We start from the raw sequence: 25,841 nt of genomic DNA, 5'->3' as shown, positions 1-25,841 counted from the left end.
TTTTAATCCTCTGTGGAAAGGAAAACGTGGTCTTTCTGTGGATTTTGTGGCTTATTTAGAATGAATTTTCATTTTCTGATTGTGTATGTTGAGATGTTCCTCAGCAGAAATTTCCAGTTTATTGGTATAGTTCTCTTGGAGCTGTTTTCCTAAAAGCAGGATCCAAGAGCGCAGATTTCCTTTGTGAAGTTGAGGCCATTAAATTCTAAGATCTAGGAAGGGTTGTAACTTCAACTCTTACTGCACACAGCCTTCCAAAATGATTCACTGTTTCCTTAAAAGATTCCGGTATCTCCACGTTTTTGTGGAAAAACAAAGGAGCACAAAGCTAATTATCACATCCCGGAAGCAAGCACATTACAGCATTTAGGCTATATAATAAGATAATGAGCACAACTGGGTACTGACCTTCAGCTGTTTGTTCAACTTGATTTTGATAGTGTGTACTACCCCAAAAAAGGACTTCTCATTTAAAAGAGGAAGAAAAAAAAAAACCGAAAAAGAAAAACAAAAAGAAAAACAAAACCCCCAAGGAATCTCACAGTTCAGAACAGGGAAAGAAAAATTGAAATTTTCACACAATCTTAATTAGTGTTTAATTTTTAAAAAAAGTGTATGATGCAATTAACATCACAGATAACTTGATGTAAGAAAAAATAGTTTTTAATATTGTAATACTGCTCGTAGCTTTCTCGGTTCTACTGGACTAGGCCTAACAAGGGGCCTGAAACTCAGTAGTAAAGTATTAAATCCTTAAAACAGAAGTTTCTTGAGTTGAGTACTACAGTAAAGCTTCAGGATGCTTTCTAAGCATTTTTTTTTTTTTTTTTTGGGTGCATATAATCACTTTTATTCTTTAAATCCTATAATTGGTTTCATATGATGTTCATAGTGTTGGCTTATACTTTGGTTGGAAGCACTGTAGTCTCTGGTTGAATGAGATAACACTTGTCTGTTAAAACACATCACACTTGTCTTCCTGCAGCGTGGGCTTCTGTTGTGATGACCTGGTGATACATGATGTTTCTGCAGATAGGAATAGCTGTGCTTGGATGCTCGCTGATCAAGAGACAGAACGCCTATCTTTTTGCTGAGGTCCTAGTGATACTTGCTCCAAAGAGGTTATCATGAAAAAAGTAGAAAGCAAAGACTGCTAAAGGTGCTCTTGAATTTGTAGCAGGGTGTAACTGATGATATGAACCAATAAATTTGCTTTTATCAGCTTTTATTGTAGTAGCTCAAGGAAGTAGATAGAGGATTTGAGTGGAAAGAAAAGAAAGGAGAAGCTTGGTGGAAGAGGAATGGCGAGCCTCTTTGTCCTTCTCTTAGTAAATGTTAAGGAATAACTTCCCAGTTCAGATTTTCCTCAAATCATACTGAGATTTTGATTTCAGTAGAGTCAGTGAGTCTGTTGCTTCGCATTTGTTGGGGTTTTGTACTTTGTGGCTGCACTGCAACGTTCAAAGGAGTAGAAGACCAGGCAGGGCCTGTGACTTGCAAACTATTGCAGAACTCTGGCTGGGAATTGTATGGTTACATACTCCCATCTTCGGTTTCTCTTCCATGATGCCTGTTTTTTGGATGTGTGTGGTTTTTTTTTTTTTAAAAAGTTTTGTTTCCTTTTGTTATGTTTTTTTTTTTTTAGTAAGATGTGATTAACTCTTATGTGGTGTTTTTAACATAAAGCATTCAAAGAGAACATGCTGTGTTAGGTAAATAGAGTTAGTTTGAGATTTCATTTAAAAGCCACTGAGTAATTTGCCTACGGACAAACTCACTCTTTGAACTGCTAAATTTCTTTTGCCTTATAAATTAATGGCAGTAATGCTAACAGATTATAAAAGGGGAAAATATGGCCACTATGTCAAGCTAGTGCATACTGTTTGTCTTACATGTGAAGCTGCTCTTCAAATGATAATTATGTATTTAGAAAACCTGCATTTGTTTTGCCGGGATGAAACATTTCAAAAGTTTCAGATCCCTGAATCACTGAAAGAAACCATTCTGAAAAAAAAGAAAAGCTTCTTGTGGGCTTATAGATTGACCTGGAATTTTTGGTTCAGAGCATCTTATTTTATGGTAATTATGGCAATGCTAAATTCTGGTGAAATGGCTTGTGTGGACTAGTGGAGGGTTGGTTGTTTTTCACACTTGAGTATTAGGTTGGGAACTGTGTTTAATATGTAACATCACGTTTTACACAGAGCCTGTTGTCAGTGTGGTGCAAACACTGAGCTTGTTAATGTTCAGGTATTACTGCTGTGGCTTCTGCCAACCCCTTCGTGTGGAGGATCAGAAGAGGGATTTCTAAGGCCACTTGACCTCTGTGCTTGTATTCCACTCATCCTGTTGAATCAGCCTTATTAGAGGACAAGGTTCAGCTTTTTCCTGTTCTGGAAGGAAAAAACAAAGACAGTTTCTACTTTACTTAGCTATGATCCAAAAACAGTTGGCTTTAAGAGCAGAACTATTTATTTAATTATCTGAATATTGACAGTTTTATAGAAGCAGCAGGAGAATATCAGAAAAAAACTATGCATTTAGATATTATACCAAGCAAACTGTATCAAATAATCTTGCACTGTAAAAATGAAGAGTGGAAATGGATGTGACTTCTGTCATTCTAATTCTGTGCTGATGATTGAGACTTTCTGGCCTGCGTATGCTGGCTCTGACTGACTGCCTCTGTGTGCTGCAGGCTGACTCACTTTAGCATGAGCCTACAGGCCGTCAGGCAGAAGGTGTGCAGACACTGAGATGCAGGTGATGTGCCGATACAGAGACGTGCAGTAGTTTTAAAAATCTGTCATCTCAAAATCATGCATTTTGTCATGTTAAAAACTGCTGTAACAATAGTGTGGTAATTATTAAAATGTGTGAACCAAACAGAGTTAACTTGCGTTCTGTTTAATCAGAACAGTGATTATAATGGTCTGATCCTCATTTTTAGCTTATTTTTAATAGCACCCGCCTCCTTCCCACCTCCCTGAAAGCTGCAGGTAGAACTAGCTTTGACTAGAGGCTGATGAGATGGAGGGATCTCACAGTGCCTTCAGTCTCCTCAAAAAATTATTGTCTGAATACAGTGTGCTAGGTTACTCCTACAAGAGTAAGTAATTTTATGGTATCAGAAGGGCTGTGCCATGGGATCCAAAATATCTGAGTGACTGAAGTTACAAAATATTCATTTACTAGAAGACTAAAACTTCAGTTTTCTCCCACATCTGATCTATTACTGCTACATCTCCAATGATCTTCGCAGTGTAGTTTCAAGCTACTTTCAGGAGCTTAAGGCAGGAAATGAAGAGGAGAGGGTCATGCTGAAAGGTGCTGTAGTTACCCCCGACGGAGGCGGCAGCCCCAGCCTCACTGTCTGTCTGAGATGCTAACGGTGGGCTTGCAGGAAGGCTGGGGAGGGAAGCAGTAGCAGCCTTGGCTCATGACTACAGTGTCCTGCCGTTGTAAGGGTGAGCTTAGTAATGGTGAAGAAAGTGCACAGCATCGCTTCAGGAAAAGCTTTCATGCTCAAAACCAGAAGTCTCCTGTGTGTTTTTTAAAAGTGGAACAAACAACATCAAATGACTTAAGTTTGACTGCTCTCATTTCCACTGTATTTTTATTCAAAATATATATTCTCCAAAGCTATCACATTGACATCATAAACCTTTGCAATCCTTTGCATGAGGCCCGTTTAGTAATCAAGGCATGTGCTAAACTGTGGTTAATTGTATTCTCCATTGAAATGATTTAGTCAAAACTGCAAAGTGCAAACGCATGGGGGCTTTTGACAGTAGTGTTGTGTGCTGATCGGGGACTGGAAGGAAAATGTATTTGCCCAGTCAGCAGGTCTTATAAACTCCTCTTCTTCTTTCTAGGAAGGTCTTTTTTGCATTCAGTCTGTGGTTTCGCATGTACTGGCTTGGCTGCCTGCTGTCCAGAGAGAACAGGCCTTGCTACTTGTGATCCAGGGTTGTACACCAGCCTCCTGCCCTCAGAGGGAACTAGCCTATGTGCTCCTTGAGCCTTCCTCCCTGTCCTTCTGTGCACCAGAACCTAATGGAAGCCTGCTTAGTCCCTTCATTGCTAGGTTAGTTTCCTTTAATATTAGTGCATTGAATCAGCTCCTGTAGAAAGTGAGTCTGAGCATCAAAATGGGCTTAAGGTGCTGGAAGTGTTGGTGGGAAGAAGAGATGGAGGGAGTGAGACATGCTGGTTTTGGCTATGGTGAGGTGTTGGATGATTCATCATGTCTTGTAAACCTGTAGCTTTAAGTTTCAGTGGTTTTGTGTTCCTCTACTGGTAGCTATATATGTACAGATCTGTCAGATCTGCCATCATGAGTGACTTGCTCATTAGAGTCTGTCCCTCTCATCCCATGCAAATGGAGGAGCATCCTGTGTAGGTGAGGCACAGAGCCTTCCTCATTTATCTGCACCTGGATGCCAAGCCCAGCATTTTTGCCATCCACCAACCAGCTGTCCTGCATCAGGGCCTGGCATGGCTCAGCTCATACCTTTGCTCCAGCTCATGGTTCCCAGCTGCTGCCTCTGCCTCTGACTTCACCCTGTTGTGCAGCCAAGCTGCTGTGCTTCTTCCCTCACCTGCCCATGGGATGTGTGGTGCAAGGGCTTCCATGTCCAGGGCACAAGTGCACAAAGAAATATTGTGATTTCTGGATTTCTGCAGACAGTTGCTTTTTTTTTTTTTTTTTCTTAGTGTCTGTCTTCTGACTTTTCACCTCAAGGAGAAATAGATTAGATTTTCGAATATCAAGCACAAGTTAAGAGTAGTTATAAAAGATGACAATAACTGTACAGCACATGAAAGCACAGGCCCTATTTTTCATTACTGTGTGAGGGTCATCCTTTTAAGTGGATGTCTGGAGTTTGCTGTTTTATGTGCTTTTGAATATACTAAGCCAAATCCCTGCTGTTTGCTGTCTTGAAGAGTTTTCATGGTTTTGCTGATCTGTGTGGGCCATCATGGCTGCAACCAGCCAACACAGTTTGTGCTCACCTAGTTAAAAAATGATGACTATAGGGATTAGGGTGCAATGGTAAGCAGCATGGATAAGAGCTATTGCCATGGTAACTTTAAGGTAGTTTGTGTCTCTGCTTTAATGGTGCTTCTGGTTTAAACAGAAAATGCAGCTGCAAGTTTTAGTAGACCTTCCTTTTTTGTTTTTGCAATGGTTTGCTTGTCTTGTTGAGGGTTAAAATCTTTCTTTATCTGACCTTGTCTCACAGCAGGAAATTGAATTTTGCTTTTGGTAGTAAGTATTGAAGTCCTATTTTAAAGATTCTAGCATGTGGACTTTGGAGAACAAGAGGAAAAAGAGCTTTCAAAGATGTTACCTGATAGTGTTCTTTATAAGCATTGTCAGGTGCCCACAGAATTGTTTTAACATAGAACCTTCCTGTTTAGCTTAAGATAATTAGGTGTATGTGTGATTTATGGTATTATGTATGCATTTACAAAGAAGCTTGAAAGCTAAGGTAATGAGGGGTTTTTAATTATTTTAAACAAAAATGTCACTGTGGGAGGGATTTTTGAGGAAAAACTGACATGCGTGGAAACAGAAGATAAATGCTTCCAGTCGCCCGAGTTAGATCTGTTGTTCACCATACTCTAGAATGTGTCTGCATATATTTTTCTTTGCTCTAAGTTTTTCTTGTATTTTTGGAGTTTCTAGTGATTCTTTTGAGCTGCTGGGGGGGAAAAAAAAGGAGGGTGAGGCATGTCAGGTATTCAACTCATAGAAAGACGACTTCATTGTCTGTATTTGGGCTATCTCTGGCCTGCTACGCACTGTGCTATGTTGTGTCACATTCCTCAACACTGAATTTACCTAAAGGTCTCAAAATATCTGTATATATATCTATAAAACTTTGTTTTTTTTTTATTGTTGATGCTGACTGAAAGCTGTTCTGATTGACTTCTATTCATAAGTCTTCATGTTCTGCTTGTGGGTGTGAGGGGGGGTTGTCTCTTGCAATAGTATCTGGGTGTATATCCCAGTTATATGATTTCAAAGGTTTTTAGATGTGGAGAAGCCAACCCTCAGAATTTTGCTTTACTTACCTTAGCTGTCAAATTTAATTAGAAATGGGATAAAGAAAATGTAGCTATCCAGACCACTTAGGAGCGTCTGAGCCATCAGAGACCTGTGGACCATGGCTGTAGGAGCGCTGCTCTGTTACATTTGTTGCCTTTGCTGGAGATTCAGCTGTGGTGTGAACCACCTCAACCAGCTTGAAACGTGGTCCAGCCACGTTGTCTGAGCAGTCTTGTGGAACTCACAGAAATGTTTGCCAGTATTTAGCTTTCTGGCATTTGTGTGGATGCTGTGTTCCCCTGCCAAGACGGTCCTGTCCTCAAGTTCAGGATAAAGCAAGGACGTTCCTTTATGGACATTCCTCAACACTGTTGTATGCTCTCCTTTAGGCACTGACCCTTGAACAATTTTAAGTACAAAGCCCTTCCTAATTAAAAACAAGCTGGAAAATGAAATAAACTGCCTGAATCTGAAAAGTGTAGCAGGGCATATCCCATGACTGATTTATTTGCTGATCCTAACACAGAGGTTGAGCTGAGGAAGAGTACAGTTGCCTCTTGTGCTTTTTTTAGTCTTTCACCTCCAATAGGAGAAAGAAACTTTAACTATTTTGAGGAGGAGAGGATTTGTTTTCCTTGAGCTCATGACATGGATCAGTTTTCAAGGTTTGTGCAGTGAGACGTTTAGTGATACTGAACACATCCTTTAAGGGTCAGCTGTAGGAATTCAGCCTTCAACTGAACTCACAATCTTGTTATTTTTAATTAGAAAAGGGCTGGTGTTCTTAAAGCTATGGAGCAGTCTTCCCCTAAGCCTGTGTGGTTTTGCTTTTTTTTCTTCCCTCTGCTTTTGCTGTTTCTGAGGCTCTCCTTTAATCTTTCCTGATATTCTTGAGGTGGCTCTTGTCAGCCATTAGATAAAGCTTTGGACATAATAAACTCCTTTCACTGCATGGTATTGTCTCTTAGACAACCGATATAGGGCCACATATTTTTGAGCAAAAGAAGAGCTGTGTATGTAGTTCCAAATTGAAGCTGATAGGCATGAAGAGTGTGACTACTTGCATTTATGAAAAAGTGTCACAAGGTTTTTGAAGACATTCTGATCTGAATTTAAAGAAGAAAACAAAACAAAACAAAATCCTTCCTCACCTTCACAGCAAGTGAATACGTTCTGTGATCTTACTATTGTTGGGTATTTTGATACCTTTGTCTTCGTACTTTGTGATACTCTCGATGCTACCTGCAATCAGATACCAAATTATACAGATGACTGGTTCATCACAGAAAGGTAATTCCTCTGCTCCTCCCATGGTGTAGTATCAAAGCAAGATCACACCCAGTGGTAATGACATGAATTTTATTGTCAGTTTCTTGCATAATTCAGCATTTGTCTTGGTTTGAAGGTCATTAGAACTTGTATCAGTGTTTTTTAAAAGCATACAAAGAACAGAAATATATATTTGCAATTTAAATATTGTATAAATATTGCCAAATTTGCAATTTGGCTGAGAAAGGGAGAAACAGAAGACTTGTTTTCTTGGGTAAGCAGAGACCACTGAGGTCTGATCTAGGATTTCATGTGTGTTCGTGCATGGTATCTGATGATGCATGAATTCCTGTGTGGCTGATCATAAAAGTAAGATTCTTTTTCTTGAAACTGACTTTATAAAGTCTGGAATTCCCATCTCTGTTATGTTTAATTTACTCATTTTCAGGATTACGATAACAATAGCAATGTGAGTAGGATGGTTTGAGGAGTTTCTATACCGATTCATTAAAAATATAATGGTTTTGAAACCTGTTTTTGCTCTAAGCAGGCATTTAGTTTTATAGGTGTTTTCCTTTTGGCCCCAGTATGGAGCTCTAATGTAAACCAAGCCAAATGCTTCCTGTCGTTGTCTGATTTAAAAAAAAAAAAAAAAGAGTGTACTTCCATTCATTGTTTCCATGCAACTTCCTATCCTTTATACAGTAAGAAGGGATAAGTCTGTGACAATTTATGGGCTATCTCTGGGGAAAGAGACTTTCACAACAACAAAACCTTACATGTTGTTTGAAATAAAGAGCAAGGAATGCTAGAAGTGCTTTTCTTTACTCATTTCTTCTTCATCTTTTTTTAATAATGGTTCTGGAGACAACTTGATTACTTGATTAATTAAAATTGATGAAACTGAATGCTGCATTTGATTTTTCCGTTCAGCCTGTTGAGATGTAATATTTTCTTGCAGTTTAGGTTTTGTCTTGATACAAGTATTGATGGAATTCATGCTTTTCCAAAATACAGATGTGTCTGGAGGGAAACCACACTTGATTAATTTTTGCAGCTTTTGGGATAGGACAGGGGCTCCATGGGACCTGAGGTTTGTGTAAAACTATCACCTGTATTTGTATTTTTCATTTGTATTTGTTTGCTGAAAACTTGTCTCTTTTCTGCTGCTCGAGGATAACTACAGGAAAAAGTCAGCAACCCTATCTGAAACAGTGGTGAACTATTTGGCATGGAAAACAAAAAATGTATTTCCAAGGTTTATTTAAACAAATATTGACACATCCATGCTGTTCTATTTATACAGATTAAAAGATGGTCTTATATTAGTGGTGTGTTTTCCAAATACTTGGGTGAAGGGATGAAAGAGAGGGAGAGCATGTGTACGAGACTGCGTGTGCATTAAGTGTGGAAAAATACTTGAGAATAGATCCTGTAAGCAGTGTTTTGTTGCAGATCTCAAGAGAAGTTAGGGGTCTGGCAGTACTTTGGTCAGGAATAAGTGCAGTGGAAGTTACAGAAAATGCAGCTCATTGATTAAAGTGATACTTTACGTGCTGCAGTACATCTGCTTTGAAAGACTTCTTTGTTTTTTAGGTACAGATGTTTGTTTTCGAAGATTATGTCTCATGCACTGGAATGTCTTAAAATTCTGCTTGGCAGATGTTAAACCAAATAGACTTTTCAATCTTTGCATTTTCTATTTAATTAGCTTAATATGTGTCTTATTTAGACACTTAGAGTTTTATTTAGTAAACAAGATACTGATGTATTGACATCAGCTACCCTCGCCTTGCTTGTGCAATTATCAAAATTAGTTTTGCTTTATAAATTTGAATGTTATTTACATTTTTCATAAAATGGATACTTTAATTATTTAGGTACAATTCTGCTTTCTTAAGTAGCAGCAGTATATTGCTACAGAAGTTGAGTTTGATAAATATATAATAAATAGATAAATAAATAGTTAACTTCTCCAATTTAATGTGCATTAATTTTACATCCTTATAAGGACAAAATGTTGTTAGGTGCTTATGTTTGAAAGTAGAAGGGAGTATTTATTGCTTGCAAGATGCAATTTGAAATTTTACATCATGGGAAAAACGTGAGATCCACGCATGTAACAAGTGAGGCTTGGTCACCCCTGCTGCAACAGGGAGATGAGCCTCATGCTTTTACCAGTACCTAGCAGCAACAGGAAAGGAGATTTTTTCATTACATTCTCTAGAGAGATGTAAAAGTAAAAAACAAACAAACAAACAAACAAAAAAACCAGCTGCTGGAGTGTATACCAAACATAACTGCAACCCCAAAATGGTATGGGATCTGTCATCTGTAGATCTGAGTGACTCAGAATGGGCAAACAGAAGATGCTAGATAGACTTTGTTACGCATAACAGAAATGTTTAGAAAAACTGCAGGAAAATAAAGGATCAAAATACGTTGCAGGTGGAGAAATTCAGTATGTTGTTATATTGAAATGTTGGGCCCAAATGCAGAATGTGTCTGGAACAGAATTGCTGATAATGAAATGGCAATTAATTCTGGAGTAATAATTGTGAGTTAAGAACACATGGAGCAAAGTTCTGATTTCATGTAGCTTTTGCATTAGAAGTCAGTGTTAAGTTGGAATGTTATCTTCCAGGAGATAGTTTTCTTTTCCTTTGGAGGAAGAGGGAAAGAGCAAGAGTGCATGAAATGGAGTTTCTGAAGATTAGCAGGCTTTGAGCTTTGGAATGGGGAACCTCTGTTTCTGCACATGTTTTTAATATTGTTTGTACGTTTTTAACTCCATCTACAACGAAATGTTGCCATCTGTATTGAATATTTCTTAAAGATATACTTTTCTTCTCAGTTCAAGTTTTATAGCTCCCTAATTTAAATAGATACATGTGGAGCCTGAGGTTTTTGAGACCCTCTACAAACCCATTTGCAGCTCTTTTTTCTTTTGATTTTTTTTTCTTTCAGAAATGGCCACAATTTGTCCATGAACCTTTCCATTGTAATTTTAAACCTTTTCCATTTGTCCTTGTAGTAATTCAATCGAAACTAGTTCCACCATCAAAAATGCCTTTTTTTTTCCCTGTCAAGAAGCCAATACTAGATATAGCAGTAAAAAAAACAAAACAAAACAACACACACAAAAAAAAACAAAAAAACCAAAAAAACAAAAACAAAACAAAACAAAAAAAAAAAACCCAAGCAACTCTTTGGGCAACTGAATGTCAAGGCTTTGTTGGCTATCTGGCAAATGAGATAGTGGCAAATGGGGCCACTTCCATGACCAGTAATTCTGTAGATCCTCAGAGATCTCATTTGTTGAGATGGGACTCTTGTGGGTATTTGTGTTGTGATTCTATTAAACTTGCCAGCAATTAATTGTTTTTCAGTGTTTTCACCTAGCTCTACTGGAAAGTTTTGGGATGAATGACGAGTCTTTCTAGTAGTTCCTCAGCCCTTAGCATGTATCTAATGGCATCGAAACACAATGATGTTAGACTCTCAAGAGAAGATGTGAGGTTGCGTGTGGGAGGTTCAAGTTATATTTACACTTGTGGATCTTGTTTGCCCCAATCCTAGTGTACTTTTTTGTATCAATGCTACCTTAGAAAAGAATCCTTTATGAGAAAAAGGATGTATAGGTGTTAGCATTGCTTCGTATAGAATAGTGCTCTTCATCTGTGTGGCTATGCCTTTCAGAACTGAGTGGTAAAGGTTTTAGGAAAAAATTATTACTAAGCTTGCTTAGGTGCTCTGCAATGAATTTTAAGCTTTTCAGTTCTGGAGAAAATGACTTTTAGTCATCTTGTTTTTCAGAACTTTGCTGTCTCTCAAAACTAGGTTTGAGGATCTTGTCTCTTCTTTCCTTCTTGTCCCAGTTGTCACTGTGACTAGTTAATATAAGAAAAGCTCTTAAATTAACCTTCTCCAAAAGAGCTTCTGCAGAAGTCTGGCATTTGGGCATACTGAAATCACTGCTCTGATAGCTAGCCTCCTCTAGGGCTTGCTTTTCAATGTTAAAGTGATGAATTCTAGCAAGATCTGCAGTCATTTATATTGCTTTGTACCTGACAGCACAGAAATCCCTGGTGTTTCTCAAGTCTGGATTTGGATTTTTTGTCTTTATTTATAATGACTAGATGTGTGTCATTGTCACATTCAAAAATTAATTAGGTTAAATCTATTGTTCTACTGAGGAGTGTTATATACCATTGCTGTGTCTTGTGTCCTCTTGTATGACATATGGGAACCATGCTAACGTGCTTTTGAACCCACAGCAGAGATTCATGGAATTTTCAGGAGCTAATCACACTTTTCAGCAATATAGAAATCTCCATGGAAATACAACAGAAAGTACATTAGCATTTATTATTCGAATAAAATCCATCATAGCTCTTAGCGAGTCTTAGGTTGTATCATCCTACTTTGCTACTTACTGTGTACTCCCTATGTCGTATTTACTCCCTTTTCTGCTACTTTCTTAGAACACGTGTTACTCATTAGTAACATGGATGATATGGGAAACAAGATTCTGAAATTGTATTGAATACATTCCAGATGTTCATACCAAATAAGGTTGGATCTGCGTTAAGATTTTCTTAAAGGTTTTCTTATTAATTGGAAGTGGAAGATAATTAAGCACTGAACAGTTCTTTAAAATTCTAAATTCACTAATGTTTGCCATCGTAAAGCACATTCGCAGTAAAGTTGTTATAAAACTACCTAACCTGCTTTCCTTCTTCAAAAGACTTTGCAGGCATTACACAATTAAGATATAATTGTTATAAGAGTCAGGATTTGCTAACTGTAACTAAATTCAATGTATTCACTGAACGAATACATAGTCCAAATCAGTAATAGTGAAACAAAAGCCAAACAATGACCGTACGTTACACATTTATATTCTCAGTAGGAGAAGGAGTGAATCCTAAAGGCTTGCAGCTACACAAACTGGAGAAATGCGGTTATGGCTTTCAGAGACAAGCAGATATTGCAGAGGTGATAAACGAATGGATTAGTGGTATCATAGAAAGGGCTTTCTGTTGGTGTTTGTTTGTTTGTTTGTTTTTTTCTCTCAGAGTTGTAAATACACACTGTAGTATTTAAACTACCTAGAAGTAAGTAGATTTTTAGCCACAGGAAGGTGGTGTGGCAGGAGGATGGAAGGAATATCATTGGGAGGAGTCTGAGAGGAGCCAGGAAGAGAGATAGCAGTTAATTTGGAGAAAAGAGAGCTCCTGCCAGTGCCTTGGAGTGGCATGAGGCAAGACCTGCAGGTGCAGTAGGTAATGCTGGAAAGAGATGTTGATATTGAGTGGTGAGCGGGTAGATCAGGCTGGGGCTTGTCTAATGTAAAGAGACTGAAAGAAAGCATAAATGGAGGGCATGTGGCGGAAGGGACTGTCTCATAGCTGTACAGACTGGGTGCCAGTGGACTTCGTGATACAGAGGAATTGCCAGCACATTTAAAAGAATATTCCTGAGTCTTGAGCTCTTTGGAAGCTCCTAGGAAGAGTGTGGACCAGGGACATTTCTACACAAACACCTATGCAAAACTTGGCAGAAATGCAACGTCTAGTGTAAGCCTCTGTTACTTACCCCATCATACATTTCTGTATTTGGGTAATCTGACAGTGTATGCAGTTGGAATACAGTGGAGCTAGCCTTCAGTAGCCATTCTGATCTCCAGAGACTTTCAGAGGCTGCATTTTAGTCACTAACAATGGACTGAAAGCAACTCTGTCAGAAGAAATAACTCCCGTTTGCCTTCTCTATCTCCTTCCCAAAAATGTTGGTTTCTTACACCGAGCTTCTCAGAAGAGCTGTGATTTAAGGGAATGGTGTACAGAGCTGACAGAAATCGCAGTGAATCAAAGAGAAAACGTTGATGTGTGCACTTAGTGGCAGCACTGGGAGCGTAGTTGCTCAAGGATGCAAAGGGGAAGGGAGGAGAATGTACAAGAAAGGTAGGAGATTATTTTGGGGCCTGGATTTAGGGTGGCTGCTTTGTTGCAGTGGTGGTGGGTAGTTCACAGTGCTGGACACGCAGCTTGTCTGCTGTGCATTGAGGCCAGCCCTGTGCTGGCAGGCCCAGAGCCAACTCGTGTGCAGGAGTCAAGGGGCCACACTCGTGTGGCCTGGGACCCATGGCAGCCAGCCCTGTGCGGCCTGGTATGCCGCTCGGGTGTGCTGCCAGAGGGGTTACATGCGTTCTGCAGGATTTCTGGCCCGCCTCCAGTTTGGATGGATAGCAGGCAGTGTGGGCATGCCTCCGTCTGCCTGTCATTGTGTAGATAAGCCCTGCTGCACGTCGTTATCCAGAATGTGAACTGCTACTCCCTTCTGTGAGTGTTTCCATTTTGCAAAGCCTGCCATGCGGAGCTCTGCCTAGCGCGCCTGGGGGTGCCAGGGAGGAGAGGACATTAAAGAAAGCTCAGGGCTGTGGTAAATTAACACCTCTATTGGTCACCGTCACCTTCCTGTAGATGAGCCTTACAGAGATGAGGAAAAACACACAACTTCCTCTAGTGTGGCAAACGTGTATCGAATAAAGACCGGCTGAAGGGGAAGGCTGGTAGGTGTACTGCATGGAAACAGGTAGTCAGGAGGGGTCAAGTGCCAGGAGGGAGGTTTTAGCGCTTTCTCCTGAATTTTTGCTAAAAGTATGTTTTTTGTCAGCAACTCCGTTTCCATCCTGTTCTAAGTCTTACAGCTTTTTATTCCCGTGCCAGACTTTCTTTTCTGTCTGTCCTTTATATACAGGCTATCTTGCCCCATACTTTTCTGGGACCTCTCCCCCATGCTGCTATTTCTTTTTGGCGTGTGCTTATATTTGTATGAATTTTCTCTTTCCCTGATTTTTTTTTTTTTTTTTTTTCTCTGTTATGGTAAAGGCTTCTTTACACATGTCAACTCCACTCTAGTTTGCAAGAAAAGCAATTCAACACATGGCTGCTCCTTGGCTCTCAGTTTGTTCCCTAGCCCAAGAAACGCACATATTTAGAAATTCTTTTTATGTGCAGATTGTGTAATAATTTGTTCTGCTGCAGGACTTGCACGTCAGTGGTTGGGCTAATTGATCTGCACTTGTACATCAAGAAAATGAGCCCTTGCTGCTGGCGATACTTCTATTGCAAATTCTGAATGTTTCAACTGTTACAAAGGGCAATAGTCTAAGTTTATTTTTATTGTTTATTTATTTTTTAAACTGAGTGTCATTGCTTGGACTGCTTTCATCTTACATGCATATTCTTAAAAAGTAGTAAAAAGACAAACCTGCAATCCCCCATGCAGCCAGTCAGTGCTAATACCAAGCTCCTCATACAGAGAACAGGAAGATTGTTTATCTTCTGCATCCCAAGCACAGGCATGTGTAATTTATGCCTGCAGCACTGCCTTTAATAACTGCTCCCATTCTTTGGGAGCTGGCAGGATACGTAGCATGCACCAGTGGGTCTCAGGAGCAGCCCTTTCTGCAGGACAAGACACGCACAACCCAAGGCACTGCGGAAGTATCACCATTCTCAGTGGCCTTGTTTTTTCTGTAAAATGTCTATTCTAAGATGGTCTTTGGCTTTAAATGGCCAGTTGCTAACTGTATCTTGAGTGAGCTATCTTTTTAACCAGCAAAGTGTAAGTCAGTCCTAATATAACTAAACACGTACACCCAGGTCAAATGATCTCTAGTGCTAGCTAGATTGCTGGATGTAGATTTCACAAAAACAGAGAGAGCTCTGCTATTTGATCATTTATGCATTTTCTTTCCCTGTGAATTTTATATTACTATTATTAATAATATATACTTTTAAAGAAACATTTTCCCTTAATTGTAGTTGCATGCCAGCCAGAGAAATCAGAACTCTGCTTTGTGGTTCTCCTTTATACAGTGTAACTTTTGAACTGACTAGTTTGTCTAATTCTTATCTAGCTGACTCTGGTGCAAATTAGGGGTTAAGTCAATTGGCGTTCTCCTGTGACCTCCTGAATCCAAAACATACTGTATCTGTTATTGTCAGGGGTGGGTTTGAGCCATTTTGGAAAAGCAAGGCTGCTTTTCATAAATATTTGTCTTGCTTTAGTTTCCTGAGATATAGTTCAAATGTAAACTTTTCCGTATGTTTCAGCTTCTGCTGTATCTTGTTGTATCACATCACACTGTCTCACGTACTATATGAGAGTACAGCACTGCATCATGCTCTGGTGATTATTTAAAAGGGCGTACACTCTGTTTTGGACTAGATATCCGTTATCAGTGTAGATAATTGCTGTCAGACGCAAAATAGACTCAGTAAACAAACATTTCATTTTATCATGTGATAAACTTCTGTTTTGTCCAGTGTATTTGAATGGTGTTCACCATAAATCAGCAGTGCTTCAAAAGCAACATATGCAACTTGCCCAAATCCTTCCTGCTGGAATTACATTATACTAGAGATTAACTTTTTCATTGTTGTATATACATAGTTGCATTTTTCAGTGTTTGGAGATAACAGTGTCTGACATAAGCAAATAATTCATATCTAAGACTAACCAATTCCTCCTAACCACTCTAACTGTTCTTTTTCTCCTTCAGGGTATTTTTGTCATCCTTTTTTTTTTTTTTTCCTTAATTTCCTTTCTGATAATGACAACACTATCTTCAATTTTAAATAATGTATTTTAAATTCAGACTTTCAGAGAGAGAAATACTTTAAGAGTTTAACGTATTCAGGGGAATATGCTAAATTAAAATTTGTTCGTAATGTGGATAATAAGCATGACATCTCTGTTAGTATTCCCATTGGTTTTGTGACCAGAAGGGACTTTATTATTTGACAGATGGAATCTGTGAATTGCTTTTTTTTCTCTAAATGATATGCATCTGTCTCTTTCCCTGCAGGTCCTGTGCCAAGGAGTGAGTGTGTGCTATCTCCTGTTAACAGTTCTCACCCAGTCCATGCTCTATTGGAGAGTTTCACAGTCTTATCTGGCTGTGCAAGCCGAGGCACAACAGGCCTACCACAAGAGGTGCATGTCCTCAATCTTAGAAATCCTGAGGAAGGTCTCGACCATCATGAACGAGAGGTAAAGGAGTAATTGCTTTTCTTCCAGATCCATGACTAAAAGTGTGTCTGCAAATGGGATTATTCTAAGTTTATTTTCTGAATTGTGAACATCCAGACTATGCAAAGAAGCATGTGCAGCTTGCATTGGTATTGTCCACATATGCTTTGCATGTCATAGCAGTAAACTACTTCCATACCCAGTCGTTCTCTCTGTCATCTTTCACAACCACGAAGTATAGTTTAAAAAGTTGGTGGGGTGGGCAAAGGAAATAAGAAACAGATTGGGATCTACAAGAGGCCTTTACAGAATTGGCTGTCTTCAAAGCCAGATCATTTACCTAAATGTGTTGTAAATTAACATGAATACCTTTGGATTCTTGCCACGACCACTATAAACAAATACTAAAGTTCAGATGCTTATAGCCCTGTAATACATCTTTAGTGCTTCACTGAGTGGGGAATGTTGAGCAGATAGCAAGTGTTGCTGATTATGATAGTTCTTAAGTACAATCCAATTACTTATTTATATACATTGCACTTGGAGAGACTGGCAAGAACTTAAGCTGCTCTGGAAGCAGCAGCAGAAGAGAATTTTTGATGTTAACTTCTGCAGTACTGTTGTTTACTATCAAAACCAAGTGCTGAAGTGAAAAGAAAACACTGCATGCCACAACAGCTGAGTTTCTTAGTTCATGTTCCTACAGTTATTACACACACAAATCCTGAGCACTGTTTCCCGTGAGAGCAGCGTGTGTGTGCACAGTTAGTAGAATTAATGATGAAAGAACAAAGATGATGTTCTATCATATGGAAGCTTAGGAAAAGAGAGTCTAAATCTGTGCTGGAAGAACTTGTAAGTGGAATCTTTTATAGTGTGTTCAATTCAGGCAGATGCTCTTGGCCATAATCAGTTTTTCCTCTGACTTCAATAGCAGCCTTGTTGTGTTTGTACTGTATTTAACTCAGTGTTTAGTGTATGCATCTGTAGAACTTCAGCTGTTGTATGTTTTCAGTATTTACACTGCCTGAAAGGTCTAGTGTATGATTAAAGAGAAGATACTGTTTTATTTGGAAGGCATCTCATTGATGGCCTTTAATCAAAAATGTCTGATCAACTTCAGTTCAACTGTCATAGAATGAATAGAAAAATATTTCTTCTGAGAATGAGGAGCAGAGATTCTATTGTTGTTATCTTAAAACTTGTAAGGCATTGGGTTGGGTTTTTACAGCCAGCTTTTTAGGCATGAAAAACTGTTTGAAGTTGAAACCTGTGCAGTGTAGTTTCTTATGGAAACCAAAAGCCTTATGTAGTTCTGCTATGCCTTTATTAGTGCTTCTCTTGTCACCCAGGAACTTTTAAATCTGTTGGAAAGTTTCAGACAGATTTACTCTGACAGATAGGTCTCACAAGTTCTGTTAAAAATATGTAGAACAACATCCTCACTGTAGGGACCTGATGTAGTGTTAATTGTAAATTCTTAGTGGCCAAAGGGTGCCTGAATGTGAGGTGAAGTAGGTGAACTCCAGCTTTAGCATCTCCCAAGGGGCCAGAACGAATCAACTGCAAGGCTTACATTTGCATGAAACTAAATGTTATCGTGTCAAAATATGCTCTTACCATGAATTGTGTAGCAGTGCAGTTTTTACAGTTATGCACACACAGCATGAACTAGAGTCACATACACACGAGGCTGTAGACTGTGCTAGTACTAATTGTCTTGACAACATGATAGAAAATTTAAATTAAAACTTAAATGCATAAAGATTAGTTATTGTCTAGTAGAAGGATACTGCGTGTGCCTGTTCTAATGTGTTCTGAAAGCAATTGGCCCAAACAGTCTTTTCTGTATACTTCTGTGGTATACTAATACTAATACGATGGACATAGAATATACTCCACAATTTGCAGCCCATAGCCACCTGCTCCCAACTATTTTCCAGTTGCAGACTTCAGAAGTTGCTGCTCTGAAAATGAATGGGAAGCTACAGCAAGGCTTGCTGGTGACAGTGTAGAGCAAGAGAGTGTACACAACTTGGAAAGATCAGGTTTTACTTGTAGGACCGGAGTCTGAAAACAAAAAGTGAATATCTTTTCCATTATTGTACAGATCAACTCCGAGTGCCCTTTTGTCTTGAACTAGAATTTCTCATCACTTCAGGTTAAATTAATTTGATTTACCAGCTGAGGTTTTTCCTGTTGCCTGCAAATACTGATAGCAAAGGTAGAAATATGTCACACAGTATAGATAATATACTCCAGTATAAAAATAATACTTTTTGACAGTACACTAGTAGAATCTGCAGCCTCAAAATTACTACTAGTACTAGATGCTGTGAAATTACACATCTCTTACATACTGGAAGAAGTGTAAATTTCCTATAGCAAATTCTTTGGAGAACATACTCACAAAGTTATCCTGGTTCTCTTCAGTGTGCAACATACATGTTTAATTAATTTAACTTGCTTGGCACTTGTGTACAATAGACAGACAACAAACATTCACTAACTTAGAAAGGATGGCTGATGTAGGGGAAGGACATGGTAGAGCAATGTGTTCCTCTGTAACATGTGCAGACTTCTTTATTTAATGATTAGTAAGGTTTGGCTGACCAGGAATGTGTGGGATTATGTATTCTGAAGTTTGCACATCTAAACTGATAACGTAGCACTTTCAGGTTAAGACTGACATCTCATAGATAGAAGGTCATGCCATGAAATGCTGCAATCGTGTCTCTATTCTCCAAGGAATTTATTTGTATTTTACATTGTTTATCTTAGTTGATAGGACATCTTGTTTGTTGAGACTGTCAAGACGTTTCTCCAAGAAAGAACCCCAAAAGTTTCAGTGTTTTTGAAATATTCCTTAAAACTGTCTTTTATGGCACTTCATATTGGCTGTGCTTTATCATAGGAAATAGAATACGGGTGCGTGTAATAGCCACAAGTGTTTTTATTGAGCTTGGCATGAAAAATGCAAGCCTTCTTTGTTTGTTTTATTTGATCAAATATTCCTGGGGAAGTGAGAGCATGTGTGCATTTCTGTACTGATCTGGGGCTCAGCTGAAAGCCAGAACTGCCAAACACTTACAGGAACTTTCTCTGTGGCTTTTGGTGTCTTTACTGCTCAAGTTTCCTAGTTTTCAGAAGAGCTTGCTTTCTTGTGAGGCTATTCATTCTGGGAAAGAATTGTTATGTTTCGAGCAATTTGCACCAGAAAAAAGCATATAGAAAAGCTTTTTATATTAAGATTAAAGTCACTTCTTAAATAAATATGTTATAGAGTCTTCAAGTGGTGTGAGATTCTTTTAAGAATATCAACTGACATTATTTTGTTCAATGCCAGTTGGGTTTCCCTGATCTACTTCAGGCATGCAGTCACAACTGAAATAGTTAAAGGTGGAGCAGGGGAATGTAAAATTATTCTCATGTGGGTACTTAGGATTTGAATACATGTGACTACACGGAATCAGAATTCCTGGCAACAGATTCACTATTGTTTTCTTGACATCCTCATCCTCAATAGCTTTAAGATGTTATGCCTGATACAGATGTTTAACATGTGTTATGCGAAATGAAGGCAGGAAAAGCGAGGAATCGTCTTTATTTTTATAATCATGATTAACGCTTCTGAGGCTGTAATAATTCCAGTCTTTCTTCTCAGTATTGTGTGACAACGAATTCATAAGAGTTTATTATTTTCCTTTGTGAGCAGACCTGATACTAAAATGCATGTTAGTTCCTATTGAGTGGACTAATTATTATAGTTGGGCACTGACTAGGGAAGCACCTTCAGGTTCCTGAGCTGGCCTGCTTAAAGCCATAAAATAATGTGCAAAATTGTTGAAGTCCAACATTGTAGTATTTTCTGAGAATCTGGAGAGTTGTAAAAATGGGACAGGAAGAGACAATGAAATTGTCACCTGATAACATTTTTTCTACATCCTGACTTTTGCTGTGCATCCTGAATTCAGGGTCGTTCTGTGTTGGAATGATTCAAATTTTAGGACTTTGAGGATCCTGGATCATTTTGCTTAGATTTCTATGTATTGGTTAGATTTCCCCATGCATTTATTTAAAGTACTTTCTGAAGTTTATTTCAAAAGTTTGTCTCAACGTACCTCTAGGAATGCAGCTATATTTTTGAGCTGTGCATTTTCATATGCCAGTTGCTGCATTAGCATTTGTCCATAAAGTGTATGTACCTAAAATTAATGAACTGGGTGGCCAAGCTTTAAATGGTTTTAAATGCTTTCAGATATTCTAGTAGCTTACAGCAGTGCTTATGTTACTTGATACGGTGCATGTGGAGTCTGAATAAATGTGCCTTTGGTGTCTTGTCACCTTCAGCAAGATTTATTTGTTTTTTCATCTGTTCTGTGAGGTGGTGGTCTTGCAGAAAGGTGTGCATGTTATAACCTGGTGGAAATCCATTGCCAACAGTATGACACTGTCGGAAGTCTCTGCAGAAACAGCATGGCAGATACCATTTGATATTATAACTTCCATGCCAATTTTCTTAATTTCAAATGCTTGGATAATCACCATATTTCCTTTTTCACGCTTCCTCTTGATTGTACTCGTTAGCTTTCATTTCTCTCCCTGCATAATTTATAGATTGTTATTCTTTCTGTCTTTTGGGTTTTAGGCTTTATTTTTATGATTTTCAGAGCAAGGTTCCTTAGATTACTCAAATTACACAACAGCGTGCCATGGCCATGTTGGTGGAAATATTTGTTTCATGCTCAGGCACACAAAGATCTGAGGGAAGCCTTGAGAAAGAGCTCTAATAAAGGGGGTTCGCTTTGAGTGTGGTTAGACGTGCCAACTGCTGCACCTAGGCCTTGAAATCTTGGCAACCACATAGGAAGGGAATTCAGAGTTTGTTACTTGACAGTGTAGTTAGTGAAGTTTTTGTTACTCAGACATTTCTTTTATTTCAGTTTATGCTTATTTCTTCCTCTAAGAATGCGTTTTTTTAAAAATGGGTTTTGATTTAGTGACAGTCAAATGTCAATTTGAGGTGTTTTAGTCTTAGTGTCTGAGGCGCAGTAAAAATAGAATGAGCTTCTTTTTCTCCTGAGCTTTTTAGAGCCGAGCTCTCAGTGTCAACATGACCAAATAGTCTGAAATTGACAGAAAAGATGGGCTGGTTTTATTTGAATATTTGAAGCACCTGGCAGAGTGGACTTAAAACCTTTCTGGCAACCTCTTCTTCCTAACTTGATTCTCCTTTGTCCTCTTCCAAACTGAAAGAATTGGATTATAATCCTATGCACTACTGAAATTCATAATGAATCAAAAGGCACAGATATAAAAAGGTTGTTTTATTTCTGTGAGATTAAACTAGACTACAGTTTTCACTGTCACCATCAATGCTGTCTGTGCACTGCCGTATCACTTGGCTACACAAAGTGATGATTCTAGTAAGCTGATCACAGTATGTGGTACAAAATTCAGGCTGGGAAATACAGGGGATGTTGCTTGGTTTGCCGTACTGTTTCCATCTGCCCTATACTCATTAGCTGTGGTACAGTGGGAAGCTTATGCTGCTGCATTTGGGCATGTTTGGTGGCTCTGGTAGGCCAAATGGATCTGTTTTGAAGAAAAATACTTCCTGTTCTAGAAGAAACTTTCATAGATAAAAGCAAAGTACTGTGCCTTTGTTTCTGCAAAAGACGTCAGCATTGCAAAGGTATATTGCTAAGTTTACTTCTCTGTTTTCTGAGCACCTTTGCTTGGCTGCAGTAATGAATGTCTAACTATGACAGCAAACTTGCAAGAGGCCATGCAAAGGTACACAGGGTTTCTGAAGCAGGCATGGCATGGATTACCTGCAGTGAGATGGCCTGAGAGAGGAGTGGTGCTGCCTAGAATATCTGGGGATGAGCAGGAGGTGGAAAATGTTCAGCTTCTCTGGGGATGGAGAAGTCAGAGTTGAGACTTCAGATGAGAGGAACAGTAACTTGGAAGTAAAGCATTTTGTTCCAAATGCGAGAGGTTAACCCTAAAGAGAAGACTACAGCATGGGATATCTTAATTGCTTTGATTAGTGAGCATGACATTGCCACATCTTTAAAAACAAAGAACACCTCAGCCTTCATTCAAGGAAGGCTTACAATCCTCTTTTCCTGCCCCCAACCCCCCATGCCCCACCATTTTTTTTTCTTAGCACTTTAAAGCATCTGTGCTTGTATAAAATTCAGCCTTTTTTAATGTGGGTTTTTTTGTTTGCCCTGGCCTGCAGTTGCTGTGGGTTGTTTTCAGTCAGCTCAGGAATTGCTGGTCACTGAGTTTGGCAATTGTTTCACACTCTGCCCACCAAAACTGCCAAAGGAAGTCCTGTGTCTGCCAGAAGAGGCTGTTTGTGCAGAGCTGCTGTCCTGCAGGAGCACTGCCTGGTGCCTGACTACTCTTAAAGAGACAACAGTAACTTCACACTACTTGAAAAGTGCAGTGCAAACCCTTGGTGTTTTTTTATTCAAGAAATGGAATTATTTTCCGTGCATGGAAAATGAGACCTATTCTGTTTCACAGAGCTTCTTGGAACGGAGTGTGAAGTAATGCCAAGGCCCACTTCAAGAGGCCAAGGGGTTCAAAGGAAAAATATCAGAATGACTTTTCTGATTGCTTGGAGTTTTCGGTTTTGCCGACTGTCTTTAAAATATCCTGTTAGGAGCTGAAAGTTGGACTCGCTTACTGATGTTTGTTTTCCTCTGCTGTGTGTGCCCACAGATGCTACTTTGCTGTTACAGGATTGTAGAGAGAACTAGGCAGCTGTTCCAGCCTTCACTGCTGGCTTTACCAGTCTTCGTCCTTCTCTGCTTCTCATATGTGTACAAGTACATTGTGCACATGTACATATTCTTTCAGGCAAATGCATGTGTTGTGATTTTGATCATAAACTGTGATCCAAATTCTTGATCTCTAGTTCCCTCCTTAAAACCCCTTTCTATCTGATGTGGCTTGGAATATTTATTAATTACTTCTTTGTCTATAGTTACTTTACCAATAAAAGATAGTTAGAGAAATGACAGCATTTCCACAAGTCCTTTTATATCATAAACTTGATGGGCAGGCTGCAGTCTGGTTTTGGGCTTACATGTTTGTATGAGGGAGATGTTGAAGCAGCACTTGCCATGAGTGGCTGGGTTTATGTTGTTCTCTGGAGTGTCTGTTTGACACTAAAGTTGGAATTGATGGAGTTGTTCTCCAGTTGTTCTTCGCAGCAGGAAAATTTCCAACGTAAATTGAGTGCAGCTTGCAGTGCTTCATGTTTACTTTCCTGGATCAGCTGAGAAAGTAAAATCTGTGGTGGAAAGGTGTGAGAAGAGGAAAAAACATTTTAATCGACTTTGTTTTGTTTGTTTTTAATGTACATAGACTGCGCTTTTGCTAGCACTTCTCATCCACTCAAGTTTTTGTTTCTCTACACAAGATTCTCATTTTCCATGTGAAACATAAACAGAGCACTTCCACAGTGGTAAAACTTATTTCAGGGTGAAGATGCGAAAATAGCACCACCAAGAGGTATAAATAGATGAAATTTAGGTTGCTTTAAAAAGTATGAAGGAATTATAGGTAATTTATAGTTGACAGTGTCCCTTTAGCAGTTGTTTAGGCAGTTTAAAAGATGGAAGCATTTTTATGGCTGTGCTTGTGTAATACAAGTAAAGCATGGCAGTGGTGGCATTCTATGAAGCATGCAAGTGCTCAAGTGAAATTTTAAGGCCCTTTGGGAAGTTTTGGGAAGTGTTATACCGTGTTGTTGTTTAGTAGAGAAGCACAGGGGCACTTACTACGTTTTTTTGTTGTTGTTGTTTGTTTGTTTTTCAGAATAGACCATTAGAACATGCACTGTTGCCTCCACTGCTTATTTGGCTTTCAAGGGATACTTAGAATGGGACAAAGTTAGGCTCTGAGAATTCACTGGAGCTATGTGGAGAACCTTTGCAAGCAGGAAGCTGCAATCCATTTTTGCACTGCTAGATGGAAAGCACAACAGTGTTTTCTTTAGTGAATTTCTTTTCAAGCAAGAATCAGCAAGACAGTATAGATAAGAAATGCTCAGAATGGTATCACTGTGTGTGAAATGTCTTGTGTGACAGCCTCACCAATTCTTTGGAGGTTTTGTCAGGTGTTCACGGCTTTGATTCTGCAAGTGTATACAGATTTGAGCAGTCTTACATGTACAGAGAGAACTGATTAAACTGAGAAAATTTGGTTCCTGGGGCTTTTTTTCCAAGTGCTTGGTGTAATTTCATTCTCTGAAGTATTCCCCAAATATTATCTTGCTTGTACATACTAAAAGTTATAATTTTCTTTTTGAAGTTTGAAAACAGGAAAAAACTGGAAAGAATGAAGGTCTGCCTGAAGGTAGGGGAAAAGAAAAGAAAATGTATTGGCTGCAGTTGTTGAATCTTCTGAAGGCAGTTTTCTTTGTGCTTTTACTCACAAATTAAGTACTACAGACACACTTGCAGCACGTTTTACTCAGACTAATAGCTTAGTGACAATAACGTAAACAAAGCCATTTCCTAAATCTGGTGCCTCTGCTTACATTTTCTGTTTTTGACTCATGCGTGTGCCCGCTGTTCTCTTCCCAGGCTTGGAAAGGAAGAATTTAGTTTTATATGTCCAGTAAAAATATGAACTCCATATATTACACTTCTCTATTTGACTGCCATTCTGAAAGACACCTGCAGAATGGCGTTTCTGTTTTCCAGTCATCTAGATCGATGTGTGGTCTGGCAAAACTTTGAGGAGCAAAGCCTCTTACATGCAGAAGTTAGTTTGAACTGATCTATGATTGAAACCCATGGACAAGTGAGGTGCATCAGTGCTGCAGTGGTACATGTGGTGCAGTGGTACATTAATGCAGCCATGTAGTTTCTGGTTGTGTGGCTAGTGCATATCTAAATAAGTTGCTAAAAATGCAGGCAGCAGGAACTTCTGTTTATCTGAAAAGTCTGTGTAGATTTACTCAGAGTACCTCAAACGCCTTTAAGGAAAATTGTTCTGTCTGAACATAGTGATCTTGTATTTTTCACTGTAAGAAGCATTTCTTTTGGAACAGGAACTGCTTTTACGTTTTGTGCTCATAACAACTCAAACATGTTAGTCCCTCTACCCCTTCTGCTTTTTTTCAGGACATTAGGCAGTGTTAATGCAAAAACACAAGTATAGCTTAGGGATAGGAGAGAGGAGTAAGACATCCGACTTACCTTGCAGCTCAGGTGATTCACCAAAGAAGAGGTTAGCTAAGCCATGCATGTACACGTAAGTACAGAGCAGAATATTGTCTGGAGAAATGTATCCTTTTCTCATGAGTCTTCTATCTTAACTGTTAAAAATAAAACTTGCAAGTCTGATGTGATACCATTTTGTGACTAGGACAACAGTAAGGCAGACACTGTACTCAAGACTTGCAGGAATGGATCTTCTGCCCTTAACCATATGTAAAGACAAAAATAAA

At 38.9% G+C, this 25,841-nt stretch overlaps 1 protein-coding gene across 2 annotated transcripts in view; it reads left to right on the top strand.

Annotated features, from left to right (window-relative positions):
- The window catches only part of TGFBR3 (transforming growth factor beta receptor 3), a 116,703-nt gene that overhangs the window by 33,976 nt on the left and 56,886 nt on the right, over positions 1-25,841 (top strand). For both annotated transcript variants that reach the window (XM_052666541.1, XM_052666539.1), the window contains one exon: positions 16,203-16,387. In XM_052666541.1, coding sequence (XP_052522501.1) covers positions 16,203-16,387 — 185 coding nt within the window. The remainder of the gene's footprint in view (positions 1-16,202; positions 16,388-25,841) is intronic.

This window comes from Tympanuchus pallidicinctus, unplaced genomic scaffold (assembly GCF_026119805.1).
Source record: "Tympanuchus pallidicinctus isolate F22 unplaced genomic scaffold, pur_lepc_1.0 scaffold7, whole genome shotgun sequence".
NCBI classification, from domain to species: domain Eukaryota; kingdom Metazoa; phylum Chordata; class Aves; order Galliformes; family Phasianidae; genus Tympanuchus; species Tympanuchus pallidicinctus.
The sequence above is the reverse complement of the archived record's forward strand: the minus strand, read 5'-3'. Positions and strand labels throughout refer to the sequence as shown.